Source organism: Phodopus roborovskii, unplaced genomic scaffold (genome assembly GCF_943737965.1).
Source record: "Phodopus roborovskii unplaced genomic scaffold, PHOROB, whole genome shotgun sequence".
Taxonomy (NCBI): Eukaryota; Metazoa; Chordata; class Mammalia; order Rodentia; family Cricetidae; genus Phodopus; species Phodopus roborovskii.
This window is the reverse complement of record NW_026126409.1, coordinates 20,125,195-20,143,294: the sequence shown is the minus strand read 5'-3', so window position 1 is coordinate 20,143,294 and position 18,100 is coordinate 20,125,195. Positions and strand designations below refer to the sequence as shown.

Sequence of the window (18,100 nt, the reverse complement as noted above, 5' to 3'; positions counted from 1 at the left end):
TATGAAGTACTCATGAAGCACAATGAGAAACTGGGGTAAAATAGGGAGTGTTTTTACAGGATACACTGCACTTGGATTAGTTGGACTCTATTCTTTGTTGACCATTTGGTTACTGATGTTTAAATCCCAGCATTCGTGGTATAAACCACACTGTAATCTACACCAAACATCCCACAACTGATACAAAGCCTCATCACAAACTTTATGATAAAGGATTTTATCCAGAGATGATCTGAGTTTAATTCCATATCTGAAGCCAGCATTCTCATGTATTTATTCAATAAACATTTACATGGCCACACAATATTCAGACAACTATCTAGATATTGGGAGACACAAATACTCTGTGCACCTTCAAATATCTACCTATTATAGATGCAAACACTACAGATGTAAACATATAGGAGTGGTTATCATCAATTAGTGCACTTACAGCATAGACTGGTACCTGAAATTGTTTCATAGGGTGGCATGTACTGTGGGTTAAACAGAGTTATGGGATGGCCAGTTGAGGAGAATTCTTGATTAAACCCTGAAGTAGTTCCTGGGACTTTCTTATAAATCACCACAAACTGCATAACATAAAACAACACAGACATCTTCACTGTCAGCCCTGGAAGCTGAAGGTCTGGAGTCACAGTGTTTGGAGATGAAAGGAAAAGTGTATTTATGAAATTACCCCCCCAGGAGATACATTGTATCTATCTCCACAAATGGAGATTGCCTTAATTAGTGTTTCTAATGCTCTGACAACATGCAATGACAAAAGCAGCCTGGGAAGGAAAGGGTTTATTAGGCTTATACTTTCCCGTAATTGTTCATCATCATGAAAGTGAGGACAGGAACTCAAACAGGGCTGGAACCTGAAGGTGGGAGCTGATGCAGAGACCATGGAGAGTGCTGCTTACTGGTTTATTCCTAATGGCTTGCTCAGTCTGCTTTCTTATAGAACCCAGAACCACCAGCCCAGGAATAGCACCACCCGCAATGGGCTGGGCCCTCCCATCAATCACTAATTGAGAAAATGCCCTACAGCTGGATATTATGGAAGCATTTTGTTCATTGAGATCCCCTCCTTTTAGATGACTTTGGCTTGTGGCAAGTTGACATAAAAGTAGCCAGCACAGGAATGAATGAGAGACATATTCCAACAGATACAAGTGAAATGCAGAAAATTATTAGAATATGAGTTATAAACGTAGATTCCACTATGAAGGGAAATCTAAAAAAAAAAAAAAAAAAAAAAAAAAAAAGGAGTAAATTCTATATGTGTATGATCCACTGTCTTAGTCTGGGTTTTTATTGCCTTTACTTTTGTTTTTATTTTATTGTATTTATGGCAACTCCTATAAACAAAGCACAGTTCAGAGTTTCAGTGCATTATCATCATGGTGGCGAGCATGGTGGCTTGCAGGCAGACATGGTCCTGGAGCTGAGTGTGCTGACTGTCACAGTGAGGGCACCTTGAGCAAAAGAGACCTCAAAGCCCACCCTACAGTGACACACTTCCTCCCTTTGGGAGCCATTTTTTTTTTTAAACCACCACATCTACAAAAATTAAAACAAGATGAGATAATAATTTAAACAGATCTATAACAAGAAATATATTTGACACAGTAATAAAAGAAAACAAAACAACAATAAAACCTCACAACCAAACAAATTCCAGAGTCCTTTGCTTGCATTCTGCCTTCTACCACTGATCTACACCCAGCTGTGTCTTTTATCTGAAACTTGATCAGGAGTATGAGGAGAAGGAATGCAGAGCTACTAAAACAGTCAAAACTCCATTTTGTGCACAGCCCAAGTCTCTTGTGTAGCTGGTTCAGGAATTCAGGCAGAGCTGGGGAGACCCAACCTTGCAGATGATATACAGCACCTGGGGATCACCCCTACACACACACACACACACACACACACACACACACACACACACACGCTTCCCTTTGGCTTGAGCTAGGCCTTGGTTAGGCTGCCAAGAATTGCAGTACACAGTGTGGACACCGAGCCTGACTAGTTAGGAGGAAAGTCTGGGAACTTGGCGTTCTGAAGGGACTTTAAGGTTAGACAAACAGACAGCTGGAAATGAGACAAACTGGTGGTGAGGAGCTAGTCTACTTCAGGCAAACATAATTCGCCAGAATAATGTACAGAACTCACTTGGAAGCCAAACCAGAAGAAGGTTCTCAATGCACACTTTATAATCTACTGTTAGGTGCTCTTGGTCACAGGTGGAATCCAATAGGGGGAATCAGTGACTGAGCATGGAGTAGAAACCATGGCAACTATGACAAAGGAGGCAGTTCTCTCAGAGTGTAGTTTGCCACCCGGGAGGGAGTAGTGAGGCTAACATGAAGATGCCCCCTACATTATCCACAAAACCCACAAAGTTAACCTCCTCTGACTGAAGGTAAGAGGTGTTGACTGTCTTTCCAGACACAAAGAAAGCCTGGACCGAAGGCAAGGCAGTTATTTCCTGGGAGTTACCGGAAATGAAGACTGGGATGCAAAACACCAGCCTTGCCAGTCATACTTGAGACTGAACAGCTGAAGTTCTCATATCTAATTGCCTATGGCTGCAGAGACAGTTTGGTGGTTAAGAGTGTTCATTGCTCTTCTGGAAGACTGGAGTTGGAGTTCCAGCATCTATATTAGGTGGTTCACAACCACCTGCAACTATAGTTCCAGGGGACCTAAGGCCCTTTCCTGGCCTCTGTGAGCACCTGCAAACATGTGGGGCGTGCAATACATACACTTTCTCTCTTTCTCATCTCTGTCTCTGTCTCTGTCTCTCTCTCTCTCACACACACACACCATGTTAAAATAATAATTGTTGTAGGATTCTCTGAGGTCCCTGAGAAGTACCTCAATCTCTTGAATATTATCTGGCAAATCCATCCCACAAATCTACATGATAGAACAAAGGACAGGCCTCTGCTGGATTTACCTCCATTCATTCACTAAAAAGAAATGTCTCATGTAAGTAATTTCTAAATAATTTAAATTCATAAACCAGAAATGACATTTAGCAAGGAAGGTTTGAGAACATGTGTGGTGTATTATAACTTGGGAAGAAGAAAGCGAACACAATATGAATGGATGGAAAGATCTTAAAAAGGAAGAGTAGTAAAAGCTGAAGGTCAATGCACTGTAAAGGGCTCAACATTGTTAAATGAACTCAAAGGTCAGAGACAGCATGGCACTCCCTCGGCATCCGAGAAGAGCCCCTGGCACAGGCACATCCCCCTGTGCACCCATCCCCCTAGACTGAACTCATCCACACGGTAAAGACACTTCCCTCTCTCTCCCGGGACCCTCTCCTGTGCTTCAGTCTGTCTTAAGTCAAGTTCGTTTATTGAGGAGACTAGAGTATTCTCAAGTCATTGTAATGGTGGCCCAAGATTAGTTAGATTTGTTTCTGTGGTTTCAGGGGTGTTCTCTGCCTAAGTTGTGAAGGACATTGTAATGGTCCAGTCAGTTTTCAGACTGCATGTTGTGGCTCTTTAGACACATCGTTGGGGTCTTGTCTCATGACTTACAACCAGTCTTTTATGAAAAATGAGAGACTAGAATAAGAATAGGAAATAACACAAGAGAAGGCTGGGAAGTTCCTTTTTTGAAATTTGTGTTCATCAACTCTCTGTAAAATATACATGTATGTACTTGTATATAATGGAAAAATGTTATACTTTTGATCCATGTATAATTTGGTGATACAGTCTGTGGTGTGAAAATAATAAAATAAATGAATAACCTACCTTTATAATATGCTGACTAAGCGGTCACCCTAAGCTCACATGATCACTCTCAGCATCTACTCTTTCCTTTAGTCTCTCTGAGTTTACCAAGGCAAAGTTCTTGTAGGGGTAGCTCAAGCTTGCCTCACATGCATCAGCCACTGTTTGAGTTCTGTCTCTCTGCACCACTCCCCCCCCCCTCCTTAGCAAATTAAAATGTGTTTTCATGGCATCCCTATTATGGCAAGATCTGACCTCGCACTGGTGTTCTAGCAATGCTTCAGGTACTGTGAGGTCTTCCAGGAGAAGACTCACTGGCTGGTCCTACCCATCACCATTAGGCAGCTTACTCACCAGTGCCGTGTCCGAGGGTTGTGTCAATCCTCCCCCTCCCCCACTCCTCCTGTCTTTTAAGCTGACTTATATATCTTTAAAATAACTGTAGGTGGAAATTGAGTTTATGCTCAGGATAAAAACCAATGTTTGGGTAAGACAGTTTCTTAGACTAAAGGAACCTCTCACCTTGTCTTAATTACAAAACAGTGGCCCAAGCAAATACCGAACAAAATAGAACACAATAAAATAAGAATGATCTTCAGGGCCAGAGAAAGATGTGGATAGTCTGGTCTAAATGGAGTATTGCCTGGCCAGCACCTAGTGGTGCCCTCTGCTTGCTCTCTGTCTCTCTACTGTAGGCTCTTACTATGAGAGTAATTCCATCCATAGCATCTCTTCATTTACCTTCAGAAGAGTTTTAATTCGGACACTCTGGGGAAGAATCTCAATGTGATAGTGCAGGTTACCATCCTAGCGTGGAGCAGGCATGGGCATGCTAGGAGGACTGTGGATGTCGTGAGTTCCAGGCCAATCTGTCTGTACAGGGACACTCTATCTCAAAACGGAACAAAACTGATAATCAATGATGGAAGCAGCAGGTTGATAGAATCAACACTTTCCATTCTTATTTGGTTTTTGTCTAGTTGTCTGAGCTTTGTTCCTATTTGAGCCACTTGGCCTCTACAGAGAAGCAGGTGTTCTTAAACATTGATATGTTCGTAAGGGTTCTTTCTCCAGCATTTTTAAATTGTAGGTGAACGTAGTAATTTTAGTGCACTTTCAGAAAAGTCACCTCAAATGCATTTGCACATATGTCAGGAAAGACCGAATTAAGCTATAGAGTTATCAAATACAAATGCGATTTTTAAAATGCATGGCCCTTGTATAGCCCATGTATGACTTCCTTTTCATCTGCAGGCACCCATTAGACAGGCCCACTGTGTCTGCTGCATCGTCCTTCAAGTACCTAAAGTGAGAAACACTGCCCCTTCTCAGGCTAGTTTTACCCACTAAGCATGTCAAAGCTTCAAGGCCAAGCTGTGTATAGGTATTAGAAAGTTAGACACAGTCCATTTGCTCTGTTACGAAGTCAGATGTGGTACCCTACTTAGGAAAATGAAGTACATCAGAGCGGTTTTATGCACGGCTGTGGGTACCATCTGCAGTACCACAGTCCTCATAAAACCCCAAGGCACACACCAGAAATCCTCATTTCTCTTGGATCCACTTTGAGAATGGTGGGAATACCCTAGCATCCCACAGCCAGATGTGTTTGTGGAGTGGGTGGGAGCTCCAGGCGGGAGGAGATTGCTCACAAAGACTTATTTTAGCTCTGGTCATAGATTATAGAAACACACATGCTGCTATAGATATTACAAACATCTCATGCTCACTTCCTTAGAAAAACATTCGAGTTTACGTTCACAAGGGTTTTCTTTTTGAAGGAGCTATAAACACCAGGGCTCAGTACTTGAATCTGGACAGCTAATTAAAATGTTAAAAAGGAACAGCTTATCTCTGGTTTCTATTTTAGGAAATGGTTCAAATATAGACTGATGGCTTAACCAAAGACAGCTGTTTCATTTCACATGCAAAAGTATCATTCAAAAAGAAGCATTTTTGAAAAAAAAAAAAAAAAAAGGCTTGGGCTGTAATTCTTTCCAATAAAGTTGGGGATGTTTCCCACAACTGGAATGAAAGAATTTGTGTCTTGGGGTTTTGTTGTTGTTGTTGTCTGGGGATGGGGGTGTTTTTTGTTGGTTTGTTTTTGAATTTGCGTTTCTTTGGAATTTATTATTTCTTTTCTCTGATGTAAACTAAATGTCAGAATAAAAATTTCTAAATAAAACTACTACCTTTTGTTATAAGGGTATAGTAATTGAAAACTGAGACTATATTTAACAAAGTTTCCTGGAAAATCTGGGCTAACTGTAAAAATAATTTAACTATACTCAAAAAAAAAGGAAATCTGGAATGGGTTTCTTATAAGGACATGGGGAATATAGTAAAACTTACAAAGCAATTACCAAAGAGAGTCATATGTATGGAAAACTGGAGTAGATTTAACATTGAATGAAAAGCCCTAGTGTGATTTCCCACCCAGCCCTCGGACTAAATCTCAAATGCTAAATATGTAAAAGATATTTCTTAAATAAAATAATTCAAAACAATGGGACATGTCTTTGAACCAGGCAATATTCTAGGTTCTGGATTTGTATGTGGGTGGGGTAACAGCAGCTGTAGCACAGCTGGGTTGTTGACTATTGTTACTGGAGAAAGAAAGTAGAAATCACAGGGAATTTTCCTCAGTACCCAAGCTTACTTCCTGTCTGTGTACATTACCAAACTTGGCTTCCCCCATGTTCTGCAAACCTTCAGCTTCCCTGTCTTATGCTACTCTCAACCTAAGAATCAGCCTGGGCCTTACTCTTGTCCTGGATTCCATCTGCCACCCAACTGATGAGCAAGTATGCTGGAGTTTATTTGCAAACCACACTTAGGATATGATGCTCACTCCCCGAAGACACGATTGTACTCTTTAGTTGTTTTTGATTGCCCAGTAGCCAAAGTCATTTTTTTTTTAAAGATAAAATTTAAAAGCTTGAGCCACTCATCCTGCACATCTGTGTTTAAAAGCCTGTCTATTCCACCCACAATAGGGCTATAAATCTTTACTACAACAACCTCCCGCTCCCTGAAGCATCTGAGCCTTGACAGTGTACTCACTAGCGTTAGTTTTCTTGTCTCTGCTTTCTCTTCTCAGGGCATTTTGCCCTGTATGCATATCCCTGACTTGGAGCTATTTTGACTTCTGCTTTCCTCTCTGCCTCTGGAGAACCTCTTCCATCAAGATTCTATTTACATCTGCAGCAAGTCAGCTCACATGCAATGCATGGCTCCAGTTTTTATTGTTATTTGTTTCAACACAGGATCTCTCTACACAGCCCTGGGTGCTCTGGAACTCTCCAAGTAGACAACACTGTCCTAGAACTCATAAGGACTCATTTGCCTCTGCTTCCCAAGTGCAGAGATCACAAGTGTGTGGTATCATGTCTGGACAGCCCTGGAAGTTTGGATAAAGCTTCCCATTGTGCCTCTTAGTTTCTGGCACTTAGAACCTGCTCTTTGTACAGTTTTACAGTTGTATGCGCACCTGTTTGCTCAACAGTTTTCATGTTCTGCAAACAGAGGGACACCATCAGTTTCCCCTATTTTGATACTCAAGCACATGGTATGTTATCTGGCACAGAGTGGGCGTTCAGCAATAATAGTGAATGAATCTATAAACCCCCAAATGAATGCAGGAAAAGATAAGGGCAAGGGAGTCAGTTGGGAATTTCAAACCGTAGCAGATAAGTGAGTAGGAACACAGTGGAGAAGGTGTACAACCTCAGGCAACGTGCAGAACTTGCAGTTGCTTCTGTCATTTAATGGGCTCAAAGATGTTGGGAAAGTTCTTCAACTTCTGGAATATTCCATGCTTTCATGTGTAAAGGAGGATGCTTGTGTTGTGAAAGTCAGAAGAGATACAGTGGATTTGAGAATAGTCTGCCATAGGGTTTAAGTTCATGAGCTTCACAATCAGGGAATTCTGGATCAAGTCTTCATAGTCAAAGGGCATCAAGGGTGTACTCAACTCTGTCTGCTGCAATAACAAATCATCACAAATTTCTGTGGCTTAAAAGAACACAAAGTTGTTATGGCACATGTTGTTAGGAAACCTGCAGTCTCAACTAGTTCAGAGTTCAGTGGTTTGCTTCTAGGCAAGCACTTTACTACTGATCTACACCCAGGTCTCCTGCTTCCTGTGGCTTTCCTATAGGAGAGGTAAGTAAACTAGGTGAAGGGTCAGAAAATGTTCTCAGAGGAGAGAGTTTGTAGATAAAAATAATATTTGGAAACAAGGTGGGGGGCTCATCTGTTCAGTGTGTCTGACAGTAAGGGAGCAGATAAGGGTCAGAATACATACCTATTTCCAATGCTGTTTGGAGGGATGACCTACATGGAAAAGCCAGGTATACCTATTGAGTAGATGCTTCTTTTCCTGTGTCTTCTAAATCTCTCTATTGAGCACAAAACTAAACATGCACACTTGTTGGGGCAAACATTTCATCTCTTTATATAATAAGCAGATACTGGGAAATTAATGCCCAGAAGAAACTACACTGGTCATGTAGATGGTTCCTTTAAAATACCTTCATCAGCTCTGGTCTTTATTGCAGGGATTAAAACCTGTCAGGCAACCAGGTACAACCTGGGAGTCCCCTCCAGCAACTTTGCAATCCTGTCTTCCACATCAGTGGCTGAAAATAGTTACATAAGGAAGGGAGGAAGCAGATGCAAAGGGCTTCCCAGTGGTGTGGAGTTTCCCTTGGCAAAGTGCACCAATCAGACTCATGTCACATTGCTGGGCAACAGAAACTGATGTCGTTTCCCTGTGGACAGGCTGGTCACCGAAAGGATTTTGAAATTCCTTCATGCCTCAAATCCATATGAATGGTTTTAGGCAGCACTTCAAGAGTGCTGCTCAATATTGTGTGTGTGTGTGTGTGTGTGAGAGAGAGAGAGAGAGAGAGAAAGAGAGACATGTTGGTGTTTAATATTTGTATTCGTCACACACACAGACACACAGACACAGACACACACACACACACACACACACACACACACACACACACACACACACACACCCCGTGTCTAAAGAGCCAGAATTCATGAAGACAGAGCTTATCGTGGGTTTGAGAATAGTCTGACATAGGGTTTAAGTTCATAGGCTTCACAATCAGGGAATTCTGGATCAAGTCTTCATAGCCAAAGTGCTTGAAGAGTGTATTCAACTCTGCTGTAATAACAAATCATCACAAATTTCTGTGGCTTAAAAGGACACAAAGTTGTTATGGCACATGTCGTTAGGAAACCTGCAGTCTCAACTAGTTCATTCTTCAGGGATACAGTTCTTCTGGGATCCCTGAGAGGGAATCAAAGGGCTGAAAAATGACTTTTCCTTGGTTTGTGGCTACTCCTACCATCCTGAGAATCTGAGTGTCTTTCACTTCTGACCTTCTGCCTTTCTCTTATAAAAGACTCCCATCATTCAGTGGAGTGTCTCCTCTAACAGGATGAACAGCAACACCTCAAGACCCTCAGCTCACATCTACACAGTCTCACTGGGTGATGGGAGGCTGCAGAAGCCGTCAGACACACAGCAGCTCACATTTAGAAAAATCCAGTTAGGATACATGACTGCTAACGGGCAAGGAACACATTCTTGTTGGTTCTCCTAGGAGGGAATCCATGCTTGTTATGTAAACCTGGTTAAAAGCCAATGACTATAGATGTCTTAGGTTACAAATAGGAACCTGCTACTGTTTTCATAAGAGGATTTGGTGTCAAACTGTCTTCTAAATATTTATCTGTTCGTAGGTTAATGCTGCTAGTGCCAGTGAATAAAGTTTGATCAGAGAGGCTTCTGTATACAGTGGGCGGTGGTTAATGCAGACTCATAACTGGACAAAGCATGAGGATAAGTGCACTCTCATCCTTAAGTAGAGCATGTGTTTCAATTTCTGCAAGATGCAGGGAACATCACTGATGAGGAGGATACTACAACTTAGGAGCCAAGGGGGAGATGAACGCCGAGAAATGCCATTCCCTAGACATGGCACGGAGCATGTGTTCATGACTTCACAGGAACTCTGCTCACCCACACCAGGTTATCCCAGTTAATATTCCAGCATGGACAGAGGAGGGCCGTGAAGTCCCCACTCTTCCCTGAGGAGCAGCTGTCAGCTAGTGGTTGCTTGGGGGGGGGGGGAGGAAGAGTAATTTTCTTTAGTGGAATAGCCACTGATAAATTGCCTGTGATTCTATAAACAAACAAAAGCAAACAAATCCCTACCCATACTCATGCATGCAACCCTAAATAAACTCAGCAACTCACAAGAAAATATCAAAACAAAATCAAAAATAAGACACGGAAGTAAGAGAGGACTTGGTGGGAAGAATAAAGGATTCGGCATGAGTGGAAAGTAGATGAAAGAGGGAACACGAAGGATGAAAATGAGCAAAATATATTCCATCCAGTACAAAATTATCAAAGGATTTTTAAAAATTTAGAAAGGCTATGGGGTGGTTCAAAGAGTACTACTAAAAGAAGTAGCATCAGGTGGCCCCTTGAAGACCACTTCTCTGGGTGCTGGCTAAGAATATAGAGCATTGATGGGATCAAGAATGCAGGTAAAAGGCTTGGTCCCAGCCCTGGTGAGAGAGGATGGAGAGGCGCAGCTGAGGAGGAAGATCTACAGGAAGCAATCACAGGCTTGGCTTTATAACAGAGAGCCCTCAGGATCCATGGCTGCAAAGGGTAGGAAACAGGATGACAGAGGGAGATCTCAGCCAATACTACAGATGCTCTGAAGAGCACTTACGCTCTCATTGCTAGTAGAAATTGCCATCTCATGTTGAGGGTCTCCCAGATAACCTGCTCCTCCCTCCTAGCTCCCTATGTCTCCTGGTGACATCACTGCAGTGGTCATGGATGGGGGTGACAGTGAGCTAAGTTGTTCTGGTTTGGACATCATCTATGTTGGAATTTTGGTTTGCTTGTTCTTGTCTAGGTCTAGTGCAGGTGACAATAGTCACTGTGAGTTCCTGAGTACAACGGACCTGATATGTTCCTAGCACATGTCCCCAGACACTCCGTCTAATTTCTGGTTCTTTCAATCTTTCTGCTCGCTCTTCTACAATGTTTCCTCAGCCCTGTTGGAGGAGGTGTGATGTAAACTCTAGAGGGGTGAGCACTCAGTAGTTACTTATCCTCTGCACTCTGACTAGTGGCATTGTGTGTTCATTGCCATTCACTGCAAAATCAAGCTTCAGAGTTAGATAGGATTTCGTCTTTCTAGCACAATAGATTCATGCACCATAGTTCTACACATCCATAAGAAGGTGAATTATACCTTGGAGTATGGGTCTAGGCCAGGTATCATTCAGGAGCCATCAATAAATAAGGCATAATGGAAAGCCAGAGCCTGGGTAAGAACCAGCTCCAACAGCTTTGAAGTGTAGTAATAATTGAGATACAGATATTTCTTGTTGCCATGCCTGGAACATAATAAAATCTCCATAAATCAGTTTCCATAACAGTGATGGTTTATGATCTAAGGAGAAATGCCCTCCCAAGGCTGTCACCCATTCCTCACACTGTCCTCCTGCCTCACCACAGACCCCTCAATCCTTTTCCTTCACAGTAGGCCCAGAGTCACATATGTTCTAACTTGTCTCGTCTAGGTGACTTGGATGCTTCCAAGCTGATCTTCTTGCTCCTTCCTCCTGGCTAAGAAGTGACAGCTCTTTAAAATCATAAACAAAATCTTCCCACTCCTCTGCTTCAGTGTGCCCAGAGGCCACCCATCTAGTGTGAAACATGGGCAGTCAGGATGGGACTCTTGAAGGTCACAGTCTGGTCCACTGTCTTCCACCACTTTCTCTTCCTGACCTGCCTGCACCTGCACCCCCCACCTCTTCACAGTGTTCCAACCACAGTGCCTGCAGCTATCCACACACCGGTGCTGTGCCAGGCCTGTGTCCTTACTGCTCCCTCCCCCATTGTATAGCCACTCCTACCACCGATGGCAAGCCATCTCACTTCGCTACCTCCTTCAGGTCTGTCTGCACAGACCACATGAGAGGATTCCTGTGCTGGCTAGTCTTATGTCAACTTGACCCGAGCTGGAGTCACCTGAAGGGGAGGAACCTTAATTGAGACAATGCCTCCTTCAGATCCAGCTGCCTGGCACTTCCTTAATTAGTGATTAATGAAGGAGGGCCCAGCCCACTGTGGTGCCATTCCTGGGCTGGTGGTCTTGGGTGCTATAAAGAAAAAAAAGCAGGCCGAGCAAGCCAGGGCAAGCAAGCCAGTAAGCCAGCACCCACCCCCACCCCCCACGGCCTCTGCATCAGCTCCTGACTCCAGGTGCCTGCCCTGTTTGAAATGCTGAACTGACCTCCTTGATGATGAACATGCTGCAGAAGTGTAAGTTCAGTACACCCATGTTGCTTTGGTCATGGTGTTTCATCACAGCCATAGTGACCCTAACTGAGACACCCCTACCCCCTTTCTTTTCCCTTCCAGGCTCATGCAACTCTGGGGCATTTTCATCCGCAGTGGATATTACTTTCAGATCACATGAAGATCATACACAAGAGTTCCCCATTCCTTTCTCCCAGTAAGATGTAAACTTTATTAAGGTAAAATTGTGGTTTTATTTCACTGTTACTAATTTATTTTTGAGACAGGGTATTCCTCTGTAGCTCAGTCTGTCCAAAGCTTACCACCCTGCCCCAGCCTTCCAGGAGAGATGGGATTACAGGTGTGTGACTTTCTTGACTATGTACTAGAAATAGAATAAAGGCCCATTCTGATTTCTTGGAGGACCAGAAAGTACAGTATAGATTTGGTCCTCCAGGCCAGGCAGAGGAAATACTTAGCATGCGATAGCTGTACATGTCTGAGTGTTGTAGATAGCAAAAGTAATAGATTGAAACTCTTAATGAAGATAGCATTGCTCTAATTATGTCGAGTGATTCCAAACTAACCCTCCAAACAAAAGGTCAGTGCGTTCCTTGTAGGCATTACGTACTCAACATGCCCCATTAACCTTTGCTCCCTGCCTTTGGCTAGCTACGGCTGTCAGTCTCCACACAAATACCTACACAGCTACCATCAGCTGCTATTTACTGTTAAATTGCAGTTTCCTGGGGGAGATTGCAGACTAACTTTGGGATTCATGATTCTGCCAGAAAACCTTGGCTCTAGAATCAGATGCCCTCTAAAGTATCCCACACACACCTGACTTCCACACCCTCACTCCGCAGGCAGCCCTTTCCCTGACAGGGTCTCCCAAAAGGCACACAGCCCCAGGCTTCCAGGGTTTGGCCCACATTTTTAAAGTCTGTACTAACTGAAGCTCTCCAGCTTGGCAGGACTCCTTGTTTCAATTGTTGGCGGAGATTTGGAGCATTGGTGCTATTCTTTTTCTCTTCCGGTTTCAGCTTCTGTCATCTGGGATGTGGAGAGCGAAGCTCGTGGTCAGCTCTCACTGAACAAGGCTTTGAAGGGCGTTCCAGGATCAGGAGCCAGATATTTGGCAACTCAACTGTTAACTTTCTGTGGTTTTTCCTCCCTGGGATCAATGTGACGTCACCAGTGTAATTTGAGTCTGGAGCTTCCTTCACACTTTAAATAGCAGCCCAGTCCCGGTTTTACCACAGACTCCCTGAAGTGCCCAAGCTGAGCTGGGGAAGACTCACATCGATGAAAGCAAAGCGAAGCCACCAAGCCATCAGCATGTCCTCGTCTCTTCGAGTAAGCCCATCCATCAACGGCTACCACTTCGACACGGCCTCTCGCAAGAAAGCTGTGGGCAACATCTTTGAAAACATAGACCAGCAGTCCCTGCAGAGGCTCTTCAGGAACTCCGGAGACAAGAAGGCAGAGGAGAGGGCCAAGATCATTCTTGCCATCGATCAAGACTTGGAGGAGAAGACACGAGCTCTGATGGCCCTGAAGAAGAGGACGAAAGACAAGCTTCTCCAGTTTCTCAGACTGCGGAAATACTCCATCAAGGTGCACTGAGCTTAGCAGGATGGGTCAGGAGCTTTTCCACCGATGGACCCTTTAAAGACAGACCCAGTGAGCCTGCCAGCCCGGCAAGGGCAGCGTCCTGCGCACAGGCTTGAACACTTCTTCCATCAGGACACGAGGATGGAAAAGGACAGAGCACACCACTCATTGCAGTCCTGAGCTGTCACACTGAAAGCAAAGTGCCTTCAGCAGACTTTGAGAACTCTCCTGACAGGAAAGGACTAACACTGACAGGGTAGACGAGGATGGAGGCACAGAACAGAACATGGGCAGACGGAGACTGAGAGCGTTCAGGGTCACCGGCAAGGCCCTAAGACTAAATGAAAACCTACTTGGTTTTTGTTGTTGTTGTTTGGTTTGTTATTTTGTTTTCTTTTCTGGAAAAAAAAAAGGTGTCAAAGTAGTTGGTAGGGAGAGGGAGGAAGGAAGAGGAATGTCAATCGTAAATAGTTTGCTGAATTTTTAAAATTCTGAATGTTTTAAATGTGGCTAAACCTCAATGCTGTTTATTGGCCAAGTTTTTTAGAGATCAGTAATGAACTGCTTGCATTTATTACAATGCCTAAGAAGGTGCATGGCCTGGTGTTAAAGTCAGGGAACTGGGTGCTTTGCCCAGCCCTGGAAAACCCATTAATGCCACTCACTGTCTACATGTTTCTAGAGGATTTGTATACATTTCAAACAGCTTTGCACAAAGTTGAAATAATGGGGCTCTTCATAATTCTGAAGTACTGTGAACAATTTTGTAATATTTTTTACTCTCTGACTAATGCTAAAAATCTAATCCAATTAAATGTCATAAAGATACTGCAGCAAGCATTAGGAAGTGAGAATAGGAGATTTTAGAAGGATGCTGTGGTCTTTATAATTTATTATACATTGTAAGTGATACGCAGCCCCAATAAATTATTATTGACTTAGCTTCTCTTGGTCTGTGATGATTTATTTGCCTCAAAGGAAAAGAAATAGAATGGTAAATTTGGATCATTCTAAACTTTTATAGGGGGCTGAGTCTAAAGCTAAAGAGGCTCTCAGAGCAACTTTATGCTAACTGCCAAACTTTCCCAAAGCAAATGATTGCACCAAGTGTCTAGAGTATTCCCTTGCTCAAGTTTTAAACTTCTTGGCAGGGATATGGTTATACACAGAGTAATTTGTTATCATTGTTTTTATATATTCATTATATATCTTCATGTTTGTGAAATTTATCCCCTGTCACTACAGCAGAAATGTGTGCATACCCACTTATTTCTTCCTGAACAGTATGTTTTAAAGTTAGAGTGACCTGTGATGAAGTTTTTGTGGGTTATTATAACATTGCCATCTCTTTCTTTATTTCTGCATTATTTATACTACACAAATGCCCACTGTGCTTTCTTAACAGAAAAGCAAAAACAGCCCCCAGAAATGGTTTCAGCAAAACCTACCAAGACTTTTTTTTTAAAAAATTCTGACTACAGTATATAAAAACACATGACCTATCTGAAATCTTCAGGAGGCTTAAAAGCCAGAATTTTAACAACAAAACGAACTGTAAGAAAGGAAATTAGGGTGGTAAAATTATATATTCAGCTATTAATTATTAAGTTGTTGAAGGTCATTACAAAGTAATCTATGGGGCCCTTAACTAGGGGTGCAGTCAGTATTTGATCACTTGGCCAGCATGTGCAAGACCCTTGGTTTCATTTCCAGGAAATAAAGAAAAGGTGGGGGAGGGTTATTGTAGAAGTGTGTGTGTGATACCCTTGAGCACTTTTCTGGGAGGATTATTCATAATCATCAGATTTTCATAAACAACCAAGACACCAAAAGAATTTCAGACTCGTAGAGGCAGGGCTCCAAGGGAGCAGTCGGCCAGTGATTGTGAAAGGAGTGGTGTAGAGAAGTCCTCTGCCCCATTCCTCCATCCCTCAGCCTGATGCACACTGAGCTAGCAAACTGCTGTCTGTGTGCACTCGGAGTAAGTTTCGTGTTCCCTCCAGAACCCTCATAGAGGACTTTTAAGTTGCACTTTATTCAAAGGCCGAGCTGGGAATGGCTGCCCAGGCTTCAAATCCTACCACTCAGGAGGATCATGAATTTGAGGTCAGCAAGAGTCACTTCATTTAATCATGTCTTAAAAGTCAATCAGTCCACCTACTCCTCTGTGTATCCCCATGAAGAAAGCATATCTCGCATGCTGAGCTTGTACTATAGGTTTGATTCAGCACATGCACTCGTAAGTCTGTATCTGCTGCTGTTGTTTCCAATAGAGTGCAGTGTATCCCTGTCTTCTTTATGCATGAACATTAATTAAGGGTTTTTTGGGGGGGGCAATATACTATTATTATTTTCCAATTTTAACACGAGGAAGAAAACCAAATACTCCTCCGATAGGCTGTTGCAAGCACTCTCTTCTTACGGAAGAACAGAGCAGAATCAGTGTTATTGCACAGGACCATTTTCAGGTACATATTACACATTATATAGTGTCAGATGAAAACAGGTATTATCAGAAAGAGAAAACTACTGGGCAAGAGAGGTGGCACAGTAGTTAAGAGCACATGCTGTTCTTGCAGAAGACTGGTTTTGCTTCCATGTACACTCAAAATTACCTGTAACTTCAGGAATCTGGTACCTCTAGCCTCGGTGGGCAAATGCACTAACATGTACAAATCCACACACAGACATATGCATATATACATAATCAAAAATAAATCTTAAAAAGATGTAAAGGAGAATTAGTTTGGTCCTGAGTTTTATTTCTGACACAGGGAGAGTCAAGTCAATTGTAAGATCTGGTAATAAAGGCAAAGGGTTCATTAGCACATTAAGAATATCAGCTCACTGGGATCATCATAACAGCTAACTTTTGCCAAGATGTGGTACTGGTGGACAGGTAATTCTCCAAATATTTTTTGTGATGCAAGAGGTAAGGTAAGTTTGTTTATGTCTCCCTGTGGACACAAGGCTTCAATAGTTGGAGGAACTTGCCAACAACATACAACTCTAAGAAGGATGGCCACCATGCCCCGATAGCAGCTTTGACCATGTTACCAGGGCAGACTAGCCTCCCTCCTCCTCTATAGATACCCATTCACTAGTCAATTGGAAAGATAGGAACGCATGGCTTCTGCCAGTTACTTTGTTTTCATCTGTATTTGCTGTCTGTTTACCACGGGAAACATGTCATAGTTAGTAATTTTGGTGGTATCATACAGCTAAGGTAGTACTGTGTTTGCAGCTTGGAGCCAAGGCCACTCCTCATGTCTCCTCAAGGCAACTTGGATCTGGTTTTCATTTTAGGAATGTCAGACAGCACAGCTCACTGATTTATTGGCTCGGCTCACAGTAAAAGGATGACTCTGTAGCAGGTGGGATTTACTGAGAAAGGTCTAGGTTATATGTCTAGCTGCACACTCTTCCACTGTCCTGGGGTGTTCTGAATGTAACTGACATTTCTCTGAAAAGTTGGGTCTGCTGACTTAAATGAGGGGGCCACTGTCTGGGGCCTCTATGTCTTTGTGGAACACACTAGGCACATTTCTGCTTTCACACAAGTTCTCAGCATGGCCTAAGTTTCAGATGACTGTTATGCATGGGGAGCTGAGCAGTGAGGGCTGAATTTGTACCTTAACCACTCTTATAGGATGCATCTAGCTATGTGAGCAAAGACCAGAAAAGATACTGCTTTCTATTAGAGGGTTGACAAGGGCTTTGAAACAAACAGGAAGGAGTCATTTGAACAGCAAAAATTGTGGTTGTGACTGCATGAATGTGTGTGTGTGTGTGTGTGTGTGTGTGTGTGTGTGTGTGTGTATGTGTGTGTGCATGTCTTGGTAGTCTGTGTGTGTGAACCTACATATAACTGCATGTCTGTGTCTTTGAGTGGTGTTATGTGCACGTATGTGCATCTATGTGTCTGTGAGTATATGATGGTATATGTGCATATATGTGTATCTAGGAGTGTATACTTATGTGTCTGAATGTGTATCATATGTGTTGTGGCTATGTGTCTTGTGGGTGTGTAAGTGATATAACTGCCTGTTTCTAATTGAGCATAATTGTGTCTGGTGTGTGTGCATGTGTGTGAGAGAGAGAGAGAGAAGGTAGAGAGAAATTCAGAGAAAGAGACAGAGACAGAGAGAAAAAGAGAAACTATGTGTAGATGTATGAAGTGTTTGTATTTGTGCATATGTATATGCCTGTGTGGATTTGTGTGTGTATCTGAGTGTACATGTATGTGTGACTCCATTTACATGTATGTGTGGCTGTGAATCTGTAAATGCCCGTATGTTCTGGTCTGTGATCCTGAGTGCCTGTGTACATCTTCAAGTCTGCATATGTTTGTGCATGGGTAGAATGTCTATGTATGCATGTGTCCATGTATCTATATTGCTGT

General features: G+C 42.8%; 1 protein-coding gene across 1 annotated transcript; it reads left to right on the top strand.

Annotated features, from left to right (window-relative positions):
- Positions 1–13,360: 13,360 nt before the first annotated feature.
- Positions 13,361–14,640, top strand: Tcim (transcriptional and immune response regulator). The gene has a single exon (XM_051182172.1). The coding sequence runs from the start codon at positions 13,390–13,392 to the stop codon at positions 13,708–13,710; it is 321 nt and encodes a 106-aa protein (XP_051038129.1). The 5' UTR covers positions 13,361–13,389; the 3' UTR covers positions 13,711–14,640.
- The last annotated feature ends 3,460 nt before the right edge of the window (positions 14,641–18,100 follow it).